At 46.1% G+C, this 12,782-nt stretch overlaps 1 protein-coding gene across 5 annotated transcripts in view; it reads right to left on the bottom strand.

Annotated features, from left to right (window-relative positions):
* The window catches only part of SDK1 (sidekick cell adhesion molecule 1), a 1,136,389-nt gene that overhangs the window by 234,125 nt on the left and 889,482 nt on the right, over positions 1-12,782 (bottom strand). For all 5 annotated transcript variants that reach the window (XM_049902716.1, XM_049902719.1, XM_049902717.1 and 2 more), the window contains one exon: positions 5,766-5,864. In XM_049902716.1, coding sequence (XP_049758673.1) covers positions 5,766-5,864 — 99 coding nt within the window. The remainder of the gene's footprint in view (positions 1-5,765; positions 5,865-12,782) is intronic.

Below are 12,782 nucleotides of genomic sequence, written 5' to 3'. Positions count from 1 at the left end.
GCGCCCAGGCACCTGAGATGTTACAGTGACTTCATGGGGCACCATGAGGAAAACACAATGATTCTCAATGCTGTGGATGCTATATGAACCTCCATCTCGAGGTGGTTCATAACTTCAAGATCAGACTGGGACACATTCCTTTGGAGATACCATATCTCTACAACCCTGAGTGTGTGGTAGATGCTGTGATAAGAAAGAAAGTACTCCTCAAAAACCAACAAGCAAAAGAAAATTAAGGAGGAGGTGTCCAATCAATCAATCCCAAGGTGAGAGGATTTGTGCAGTGCCCAAGAGGTACACACATCCCATTAGGAAGTAACCATGGTTATTAAAGAATGAAACAAGACTACACTTCCTTTCAATTAATATGTATTTTTCCCCCAATGTCTATTAAATCGTCAGCACATAAATACTTATTAAGTTGTTTGGATCTAACTAGTTAATAAACCCACCACCCACCTGTCGGTGTGTCACTCTGTGCTGGCTTATCTGTGACTGTCATGCTGGAAGCTATGCTAATGGTATTTCAAGTACCAGCAAGACCACCCATGGCGGACAGGTTTCACTGGAGCTTCCAGACTAAGACAGACTAGGAAGAAAGGCCTGGTGATCTACTTCTGCAAATCAGACAATGAAACCTTATGGATCACAACAGAACACTGTCTGACTCAATTGCTTTGGACACGTCATATGGAGGGCTCAGTCACTGGAGGAGGATATCATGTTCGGTGAGGTACACCCCAGTGAGGGTGAGAGAGACCCTGGGTAAGACGGATTAGCACAATAGCTGCATCGATGGACTCGAACATGCCAGTGATTGTGAGGATAACACAAGACCGGGCAATGTTTCATTCTGTTGTATACAAGGTCATCCCGAGTTGGAGTAGACTTGACAGTAGCTATATACCCTTTCTATCTACCTGTCTCTCTACCTATCTACGAGCCCTGGTGGTGCAAATGGTTAGCACTCACCTGCTAACCAAAAGCTTGGTGTTTTGAACCCACCCCGTGGCTCTGCATGAGAATAGGGGCAGTTCTACACTGTCATATGGGATTGCTATGAGTCAGAATTGACTTGATGACACCTAACAATAATAGCATTTATCTATCCATCTACCTACCTATCCACCTATCATTAATAAACAGAACTGTTAGGTATTTCTTTGGCTAGGGGCACACTGAAAAATTACTGAGAACAAGGGAAAACACATGAACAAGGAAGGTTGGGTACCTTAGGTGCTGGGGCTAGGAGCCCGGTTCAAATCCCACGTCTTCCATTTACAATGTAAATCCAGCCCAGGAGCACTGGATTCCTGTGGAGGCTCTTGGCCCCCTGCTGGCCATGTGACCTGGGATGGTACCTGTCCTGGATTGAATTGTGCGCCCCCAAAATATCTGTCAACTTGGCTAGGTCATCATTCCCGGTATTGTGTGATTGTCTACCATTTTGTCACCTGATGTGATTTTCCTATGTGTTGTAAATCCTACCTCTGTGTTAATGAGATGGGATTAGTGGCAGTTATGTAGACCCAATCTACAAGATTAATCTACAATTTAAGCCAATCTCTTTTGAAAAGAGAGAAATGAGCAGAGAAACAGGGGACCTCATACCACCAAGAAAGCAGCGCCAGGAGCAGAGTGCAACCTTTGGACTTGCAGGTTTCTGCTCTGAGAAGCTCCTAGACCTGGGGAAGATTGAGGACAAGGACCTTCCTCCAGAGCCAACAGAAGGAGAAAGCCTTCCCCTGGAGCTGGCACCCTGAATTCGGACTTCTAGCCTCCTAGGCTGTGAAAGGAAAAATTTCTTTTTGTTAAAGCCATCCACTTGCGGTTCTTCTGTTACAGCAGCACTGGATGACTAAGACAGTAACTCTCTCAGTCACGGTCGCATCAGCTCTGAGGTGGGCTTCTCGAGTGCACCTCATCTGGTTGTTCAGAAAACGAAACAGACCTGGATATGGGGAGTGCCAAGTGCTGCTGCTGGTGTCCCGGACACGGAGGGTGGAGGAGGCCTGTCCTGTGGCCAGCAGCAAGGGCAGAACGTTCCTCTGAGTCTCCATGCAGCATACGTTCCCTAGGGGCATCCTCAGGTACACCTGGTGGAGTGAGTGTGCTTCAGGGACTACACACACCAGGCACGAAGGCGCCGCATTGCTGTGTGGTCTGAGAGCACAGCCCCAACTACGGGATGACATGGAGCCCCTGGATGGTGCAAATGGTTAACAAATTCAACTAGTTCCTGAAAGGTTGGAAGTTCAAGCCCACCTAGAGGTGGCTTGGAGGAAAGTCCTGGCAATCTACTTCTGAAAAATCAGCCACGAGAACCCTACGGATCACAGTTCTACTCTGCACACATGGAGTCGCCTTGAGTTGGGGCTAACTTGATGACAACTGGTTTGCCTTTTCGGACGGGATAGTACAACTCAAGCTTCAGACAAACTCACCAGTGAATAAACAACTCATTCAGAAGCCAGGATTACCTGAAACCTTGGGCCTTAGTTTTTTAGTGCTGCTATAACAGAAATACCACAAGCGAGTGGCTTTAAAGAATAGAAGTCTGAATTCAGGGCACCAGCTCTAGGGGAAGGATCTCTGTCGGCTCTGGGGGAAGGTCTTTGTCTCAGCTTTACCAGCTGGCCATCCAAGGAGGTCCTGGGCTTGCGGACTGGTCAGCCTGTGTCATCTTCAGATAGTTTTGGTCCTCCTTCTGTGTCTGCTTTCTTCTGTGCCTAATCTGCTCCTTTTATATCTCAAAAGTGATTGACTTAAGACATACCCTATACTATATGGCCTTATTTACATAACAAAGAATGTCCTATTCCAAAGGGGATCACATCCGCAGGTATAAAACAAAACCAAGCCCGCTGTCTTCCAGTCATTCCAACTCATAGTGAGCCTATAGGACAGAGCGGAACTGCCCCATAGGGTTTCCAAGGATATAATCTTTACAGGAGCAGACTGCCACATCCTTCTCCTGCGGAACAGCTGGTGGGTTAGAACCTTTGGGTTTTCGGCTAACAGCTGAGTGCTTAACTATGGCTCCAACCAGGGCTCCTATCCACAGGTATAGGGGTTAGAATTTACAACACATGTTCTGGGGGCACAGATGTCAACCCAGAACAGGCCTCAATTGTGGAGGTGCCAGGTATGAGCCCTTGGTGTGGCAGGAGGTGACAGAGATGCAGTCCTGAGCAGAGTGCTGGCACATCTAAGTGTCTGCTAAATGTTGACTAGGCAATAATGGCTTACTTCGCTGGCTTGAAACATCAAGTGATGCCTTTGAGAAGGAAAGGACCGCCCATCTGTGGCCAGCCGCTCTGTATACCCTGCCTCCACCAGCCCTCCCAACTGACCCATGAGGGGCAGGACCATGGCCACTGATGAAGAAACTGAGGGTCTGAGGGGTAAGCCGGTGAGTGAGACAGTGGCACAGGGCACTGCCCTCCCGCTTCCCCCCGCTCCGCCCCCCGCAAATTCCCCAAGGCTACAGCCTATGCTGGCTTCAGCAAACCAAGATGTTTTATTTCACACCAAGATTTTCATTAAGCTTCAACCTGAAGAGTTATTCAGAAACCAGTTGCATCAGCAGAGGAGTGCGGGCGGTATGAACCACACTGGGTAACACTGTCAGGGGGGTGACACCAAAATGACTCTAAAATTTTTGTGCAGTGTTTTGGCAGAAATTTATTATTTTTTAATAAAAATGTCCATGTAGGTAGTTATAATGACAAAAACATTTTTCATGAGCCCAGCTAACATGTATCAATATACCTACAAAACTAAAACCTATGCTACTTTACTTTTTGAACCTTCTGAGGCACGCCTGTCAGAGCTGTCATTATCACCCAACTACAACGACGCTTTGAATCACGTGGTCTTGTTTGCAGTCGTTATAAGCACACACTGTTGTTGTTGTTGCCGGTGTTTTTGTCGAATTTTCTGGTGTTCTAGCTACCATATGGTGGTAATTAGTATTTGTGAACCTATATCGAAAACTTTTTTGAGAATAAAACAGTAATTAAAGGAAAAGAATGAGAAAACTCAAAAAGGTCTGCTCAGTTACTAATAATGTAGCTAATAATGTTATAATTCAATGCAGAAAGATTTTACAACAGTTTTGTTGTTACTATTCATATAATCTAAGAAATATTGCATTTAAGTAACTTACAACTATATTTATCACATATTATTCAATGATTAAAACTGATAATAAACATTACCAAGGATTCTGTATGGTCTGGTACAGGAGGAGGTCCGTGGAGGGAGGCGGGGACACATGAGTTACTGCATTGGGTGACACCAACCCTAGTGACACCACTGTCAGAAACCTCTTCTATAAAACTAAACCATTAAAAACCCCACAAAAGGTGAGCTGTTCCCCCGGAGACACCTTCAGCCACTAAAGGAACTTTTCACTGCTGAAGGGCAGCTCACGCTCAGCCTTCCCTTCCCGTCTGTTTTCTCCTCAGAGTCTCCCAGGCCTGCCTTCCTCTCATCGTCTTAGCTTTCTCAGCGGAAGGCTAATATCATGGAAAGGGGAAGCATCATGCGGTCTGGGGTCGGGAGGCCCTGATTTCATCCTGGCCTTGCCTGTGAACAGCTGGGACCAGGGCCAGGACAGCAGCATGTACGCATCGTGTTTGTTGCCCAGTTAGCAGCACAGAGCAGGAATTCAAATCAATACACGCCTAATCTTTCTGAGCCTCGGTTTCCTCATCTATAAAATGGTCATAATATTGATATTCACTGTACAGTGTTGCTATGAGAATTCAGTGGGATAAATGCCTGTGAAAGGAGCTGTCATAACAGAAATACCACAAGTGCGTGGTTTTAAAGAACAGAAATTTATTTTTTCAAAGTTCAGGAGACTAGAAGTGTGAATTCAGGGCATTGGCTCTAGGACAAGGCTCTCTCCGCCCACACAGGGGGAAGGCCCGTGCCTCAGCTTCTCTAGCGTTCTTCTCAGTGTCCCTTGGAGATCTCCACATGGCATCTGTTTTCCCCTATGTGTACCTCTGTGCCGAATCTGCTCTTTTACACAGCAGTCCCCAACTTATGATGTTTCCAGTTATAAGCTACCGCACTTAAAAATTGCCCTTTTTTTAAATAAATTTATGTATTTTTTATGTATGTATTAAAATATATCTCTAAGTTTATATGTAACGTTTCTAATCCCCAAAGACAAATAAGGATCAGATTTACAAAGATACTGACAATAAAAGACAATAGTGAAAACTAAAAAAAAAAAAAAAGATTCAACTTATGTCAGAGCCAACTGGGAACAGAACCCCATTGTAAGCTGGGCTACCTGTATCTCAAAAGTGGTCAGGTTTAAGACACACCCGACACTGATATGATCTTATTAACATAACAAGGAAAACCCGATTCCCAAATGGTATTATATACTCTCAGGCACAGGAGTTAGAATCCCAGCACATATTTTAGGTGGACACAATTCAATCCATAAGAACACTACAAATGACTCTTCCTATTGATCAAAGCGACTTCAGGGGCTCATTAGATCATACGAGGAGAAAAACATCTCCAGCCTCTGAGGCTGTGGCCCACATAAGGAACACACCCCATGAAGGCTGGGCTCCTGGGGTGCAGTCCTGGTGTGGTGACCATGCCCCAGGCTCCTGGCCGTGCACCCAGGACAGCCTTTCAGTTACCCTGAAGAAAGCTGCAGGCAATGTCCACTCTGCCAGGAGCTCTCTTTGTGAGGACAAACTTATTTCCTTTTTTCAGAAGACGGAGCCACTCACCTGTAATGATGCCATTCTTCTCCAGGGGCTCCTGCCAGCTGACCTTCAGAGATGTGTCCAGAATCTCTGTGAAGCTCAGATGCCCCACAGCTCCCGGTTCTGGCAATTAAAAGCAAAGCAATCTGTGTTAATAGCCCGGCTCTCTTTTGATGGGGGTGTGTGTGTGGGGATGTGTGTGTGTGTGTGTGGGTGTGGGTGTGTGTGTGGGTGTGGGTAAGCTTCTAACTGTGGGAGGGAAGTAGTAAGCCAGGGCCCACAGGAAACCAGCAGAAAAGATTTTCTGTAGCTGTCACCCCAGCCACATGCAGAATGGAAGAGACTGCAGTGGGAGGTTTGCGTAGACTTGTTTTCCATGGTTCTCCTTGATCTAATCTAATTAGAACAATCAGGCCGACTGGAACCTGGGAAGCTACAGCTTGCACCGAGCTCCCTGGATGCACATTTGCAGCCATTTGTCTGGTTTGTGTGGGCCATTAGGGGTTTTGAAGGCCAGAGGCACAAGCCTGGCCCGGTGGCATGGCCTGCCGGGACTGGCCCTCCAGGTGACAACTTCCGGGCTAACCTAGAATTCCAGGCTCAGAACCACCTCTCACTCCGGTTTCCAGTAGGGCAGGGCCCTGGCTTGAGAAAATCCCAGCAAAAATACATTTCTCTCTCAGGAGCATCTTTGCACTACAGCTCTCCTGCTACTACGGGGGGCGGAGTGGTCAAACACTGGCATCGGGGCTGGGTTTGAGACGTGGCTCCATGACTAGCAAGCTGAGCAAGGACTGAAGCCCTCCAAGCCTTCACTTGCTCATCTGTGAAATGGTCACACTTTGCAAGGTTATGATGATAACAAAATTCAGTGAAATACTTGAAGGCAGTTTGCCGGTCCCTGGCACTATGAAAATGCCCAATGAACATGTGTGGTTGTTAGCTGCCATGGAGTTGGCTCTGACTCATGGTGACCCCACATAGGACTGAACAAAATGTTTCCTGGTCCTGTGCCATCTTCGTGATTGTTGGTATATTGAATCCGTTGTTGTGGCCACTGTGCATTTTGAGTGTCTTCCAACCTAAGGGACTCATCTTTCAGTACTAGATTGGACAATATTCTCAGTGAACAATAGCTGCTATTATTATTATTAGTCATCGGCAGCAGCAGCAGTATTTCATCAGAACATTAAATGAGCCTGTTGTCTCTTTTTGAAAGGCAGCAAAGACCCAAGAGGTCAAACTACAAGTGACCATCGCTCCTCAGGGTTCAGGGGCTCTACCAGCCCCCACGCTTCTCCCTGCCTCACAGCTGTGGAATTCCAGGCCCAGGTCCAGAAAGCAGGCTACTCAAGGATACGCAGCCATGGGTGGGCCATGCTCAGTCCAGCCCTGTGGTCCCCCAGTCACTGCAGAGGGGCAGTAAGGCAGAGACCAAGTCATTGCGAGTAGACGCAGGACACTAGGCGATTCTGTCCTCCCTCCATCCCCAGCTCCCCCAGGCGTGGCGTTCTTGATGGCTCCCATCACAGGTTCCAACAGGCCTGATCAGCTGCTGGGTATGGTGGTGGGAGCAGAGAGGAGCGGGGTGCTCTGGAGGAGGCTGGAGTCCTAGGACCCAGTGGGGGACAGAGGTGAGTAGGGGAGGGACAAGAGGTATTCTCCATCATCCACAAATGCGGCACTGGGAGGGCCTGGCAAACGCCTGCAGCACCATCTGCAGCTGTTTGCTCAGATTTGCTGAGCTTTCCCTGATGCCACCTTGCAGACAGGGTGCCCCATGCCTACCCCTCTCAGTAAGGAGCCCTAGTGGGACAATGGTTAAGTGCTCAGCTGCTAAACAAGAGGTCAGCGTTTCAAACTCACCCAGTGGCTCCATGAGAGAAAAGACCTGGCCATCTGCTTCTGTAAAGATGACAGTCTAGAGAAACCTAGGGGGCAGTTCTACTCTGCTGTATAGGGTCACCATGAGTTGGAATAAACTCAGTGGCACCCAACAACAACAACAAAGGCAAAGGGAGCCCCCAGATGGTATAAATGGTTAATGTGCTCAGCTGCTAACCAAAAGATTAGAGGTTCAAGTCTATCCAGAGGTGCCTCGGAAGAAAGGCCTCGTGATCCACTTCTGGAAAATCAGCTATTAAAGACCCCACGGAGTGCAGTTCTACTCTGACACACACACGGGGTCACCATGAGTCAGAATCAACTCAACGGCACCTAACACCACCACCATTCCTCTCGGTTCCCACTCCAGAAAGGTAAGGGCGACAGGAAGGAATAAAGGACAGGATGGCATGGAGAACTGGAGAAAGGGAGGTTTGAAGGCAGAACAGGAGGCTGAGGAGAAGGGAGATGAGGCCATCACCTGATTCACTGCACACCCATCTGTAAGTGTGTCCCTTGCAGCAGGCCAGGGGACGCTGGATTCTACTGAAAGTCCATGCCATGGGACATGCCTCAGTGATATGTGGAATAACGCCACACTGAGACTCTCTTAACAACAAACAGCTGAGAAAGGAGACGGAGTCAAGGTCCTTGCAAGGTTCTTTAGGGACTCCCACTGAGCAGCCTCCCCTTTCCAGCTCCTGTTTCCGGCCGCGGCACAGACAGCAGATGTTCAAGGTGGATTCGACACCTCATTACTCAATTGGTACTTGGCTTCGGCCTCTGAACACAACTTGTAATTTAGAGAAAATGGTAACAGCCTCGGAAAATACACCCATCTGGGCTAAACTTTCAAAAGAGTTTTTTATGGATGAGCTCAAACACACTGACGAATTCCACTTTTCTAGTGCGGAAGACGGGTAAAATAGAACGGCTGTCAGGGCCATCTCATCCTCCCCCAATTCTGAGCTTGCAGAAAGACATTCTGACGGGTTTTTGAGCTGCCTTGTTCTTTTCTCGATCGATGAAGTAGCAAAGAAAGCTTTTTGCTCCTTTTATATTCTCAGTGTTTCTGCTTCCTGGATCCCTGCCAAACACGCTGTCCTCTAACTCTGCTGGAACCAGCTGGCAACGCCTAGGATTAAAATTTATATTCTGTTTCCTCTTTGCTCCCCCCACCCCCATCCCACCAAGTTCCTATTTCACTGGAGCTCTGGAAAAGAAAGCCTGCTGGATACAGAATTACTACAGCACCAGCACCTCGAAGCAATGGAAGCCACATCTATAGCCCCCAGGAGTCCAGAGTTTTCTTCTTAAAGGCTGTGCCACAGAGTAGGCTTCAACCTTCAACCTTTCGGTGCAATGTTCCACCTGTGGAAGTATACTGTGCCCTTCTACATCAGATAAATAGGCGCTCTGCCTATGAAAAAATGTGGTGCCGTTAGAAAATTCTAAAAAGATGACATCACTTCTAGTTTTCTCGATGCCTAAGAAAGGACCCTTTTTACTCTCTAATGATGGGTTTAACTACATTTAATTTTCTTATCTTGGCTACAGAGCCTTATGGATATATGGTTCCTCATAGTTTTTGTTTGCTTCTTTAACCGGCAAGAACAGGGCTTTTTGGTGAAGAACCAAGCCAACAGCCTTCTCTCGTTTATTTGAATAGGTTCTCTTCCTTTGCCATTTTTTGTTTGTTTTTGTTTTAATAAATGCCCTTTGAAAAGCAAAATCTGATATCTTGTTAGACCTGGCTGTGGTTCGATCTGAGACACACCTTTGCCTCTTTAAATAAATAAAGTACAAGAAAACATCCAATAATAAAGAGTTAAAGGGTATCTAGGGTATATAGGTCCCTAAGTGGCGCAAATGATTTGCACTGAACTACTAACTTAAAGGTTGGTACTGTGGAAGAAAGACCTGGCAATCTGCTTCAGTAAAGATTACTGCCAAGAAAACCCTATGGAGCAGTTCTACTTTTACACATGGGGCTGCCATGAGTCAAAATTGACTCAAGGGCAACTATCAACAAAAACAAAAATTACTAAGTCAAATGCAATACTTTGAAAAAAAAATATTATTTACATAGTATTAATGGGTCGTCAAGGAGGCCTGGTGGTGCAGTGGTTAAGCACTTGGCTGCTAACCCAAAGGTCAGCACTTTGAACTCGCCCACCACTCTGTAGAAGAAAAATGTGGCCGTCTGCTTCTGTAAAGATTACAGCCTTGGAAACCCTACGGGGGAGTTCTACTTTGTCCTATAGAGTTGATATGAGTAGGAATCGACTCAATGGCAACAGGTTTTGTTAAAAAAGGGATGCTTGGTAGATGCTTCTAGAATTTGCTGCCCTCCCGCAACCACTTCCTTAGTAACAAGGACCCTCCCTTCCCACCTTATCTACAAAGGTAAAGGAATTAGGTTGTGTGTTCCTATCAGGTGAGTGGAGGATGCACCCTTTGTCTAAGCAAGACTCCTTTCCCTTTTCCCAAGGCCCAGTGTGGGCCCTCTGCTGGCCTCACTGCACTCCCATCCACTGAAGCCCCCAAACCAGGCTCCTGTGTGTGACTGTGCTGAGCCCAGCAGCCTTCTCCCTGCTCTAAATCCTCTAGTTCAATCTGTCCATCTGATCCCCCGTACCTATTGACCCACTACCGTTGAGTGAATTCCAACTCACAGTGACCCTATATGACAGAGTAGAACTGCCCCATAGGGTTTTCAAGGTTGTGATCTTTACAGAAGCAGATCACCAGGTCTTTCTCTTACAGAGTGGCTGGTGGGTTTGAACCACTGACCTTTCAGTTAGCAGCCAAGCACTTAACCACTGTGCCATCAGCGTTTCTTATATTTGACCCCCAAGTGACTTTATCTATTTGGATGACTTTAAGCTTTATGAATCTTAACCTCAGGGACTCTGAGGTTGACATGATTTCAAATATTCCCATCTGTGATTAGATAACATATTCAATTATATCCCCTAATCATTTTTTTTTTTTTTTAAATAAGATCACAGTCGCTAATTGCTAAGACGTCCACATTTACTTCTTCTATCTTTCTCCTGCCCACTGGCCATGTCCACTTACATGGCCCACAGGTACCTCACACTCAGTGTGCTCAAATAATACCTATCATCTTACCCTGGACCTGCTCCCCATCTGCATTCCACATTTTGGTAATTGGCACACCATCTCCCCAGTCACATGAATCAAAAATGTTGAGCTGTCCTAGATAATCCCTTTTCCCTCATCCTCTAACTCTAGTGAGTCTCCCAATTCTGTTAATTTTCTCTACGACATATCTGTAGAATCTCTCCCCTATTGCTATCGCCGCTGATGGTATGGGCTTTCATAACTTCTTGCCTTCTTCCCAGCTTCCTTCACTTTCTCCTGTAATCTATCTATCACAAAGCCCTCCAGACAGGGCTTTCTAAAACATGGATCGAATCATGTAACACCCCTAATGGAAATTCTACTGTGATCCCCAAAGCCTAGAACATCTTTGTCCAAGTGCCTTAACTTCGCAATTGAGGCCCTTCAGGATTGCCTTCCACCTTACCTTCCTAGACTCATCTACCCCATCACATATGCCATGCTATGGCCATGCTAACCACCTCGCATTTTCTCATGCACTCTTAAGCCTCTCTGCCTTCTTGGATACTATCCCCTCTGCCTACAATGTCCTCATCCATTCTCTGCATGAGAAGCTCATCTATCAGGATTCAGCTCAACTCTTACCTCTTCCAGAAGTCTTACCTGGCTCCCCGAAGTGTTTTCTACCTCTCTTACTGGACCACCGCAGCCACTTCTTAGGTCTCCTTCATCAGCCTCACTGACCTTAGTCATGTCCATATCCCATCTAACTAGACTATGAACCCTAAAGGGAGGGGTTGTGCTTATTTGTCTTTGCAAGGCCTTCCAAACCTAGCTGGCTACCTCCCACCTCATAGGCATTCTACAAGCACTTGTTCCATGTGCGTATGGATGCACGTTTGTTTGTTATAGAGAGCATGAAAGGTTAGGAGGTCAAAGAAGTGAGTTTATACGGAAAGGAAATAGGAGCTAACTGGGCAACTCAATGATGCAGCAGGCTCCAGGAGTTGTCTACTTTGAGTAAGAGAGAACTTAGCCTATTTGTGGGCTGGGAGGAAGAAGCCAAAAGTACAGATATTGAAGGAGAGGGTTGATATGGAAAGGGACAGAGGAAGTAGAAGGGAACAGGATGACCAAGGGCCCTTGGAAAAGGTCAGGCTCTTCATTCAAGACAGGAGGGAAGAGGAAGAAGGGGGGAGGAAAGAGAGAAATGCTGAGATGGAAGGGGAAGCGAGAAGCTCATCTTGGATAGCCTTGGCCTCTCTAAATGGCATCTGCTGCTGAGGGTCCAGTCAAGTTAGGAGTCTACGAGGAGGGAACAGGAAAGAGCAGAGTGAGGACTGTACCCAAAAAAAAAAAAATTTTTTTTTTTTTTTTTTGGTAGAGATAAATACAGATAGCTGAGCCACACCCAGAGTCTTGCCTAGACAGGGAGGGGACAGCTGGAGGGAAGGCAAGTGGCAGCCCTTTTACTAGTTTTAATTCCAGTTATAAAAGCAGTATATACTCACTGTATAAATTAGAAAATACAGAAAGTTACAATGACAACATAAAAAAAAAAGCCATAATCGCACCACAAGGAGCGCTGGTGGTACAATGGTTAAGCGCTCAGCTGCTAACTAAAAGGTTGGTGGTTCCAACTCACTCAGCAGCTCCACAGAAGAAAGATGTGGTGACCTGCTTCCATAAAGGTTACAGCCAAGAAAACCCTATGGGGCAGTTCTACTCTGTCACACGGGGTCGCCATGAATCAAAATAAACTCAGCAGCACCTACCAATTAACAACAATTATACCACACGGCGATAACTACCTAAATTGTGACATATTCTGACATCTTTTCTTAGCTCACATAATTTTATGGAAATGTATATTATAAAGTTTAGATCTCATATAATTTTGTATCCTACTAATTTCATTTGCCATTATATCATGCCCATTTTCCCTCAAAAATTTTGATCTTCAAAATTAAATTTTAAGAGCCACAAAATAGTTATCAATTGTCATTCCATAATTTCTTCAATACTCCCCCTTTGGAACATTTGACTGTTTTCCTTTTTTTTAATTACAAA

Source organism: Elephas maximus, chromosome 12 (assembly GCF_024166365.1).
Source record: "Elephas maximus indicus isolate mEleMax1 chromosome 12, mEleMax1 primary haplotype, whole genome shotgun sequence".
Classification (NCBI taxonomy): domain Eukaryota; kingdom Metazoa; phylum Chordata; class Mammalia; order Proboscidea; family Elephantidae; genus Elephas; species Elephas maximus.
The sequence above is the reverse complement of the archived record's forward strand: the minus strand, read 5'-3'. Positions and strand labels throughout refer to the sequence as shown.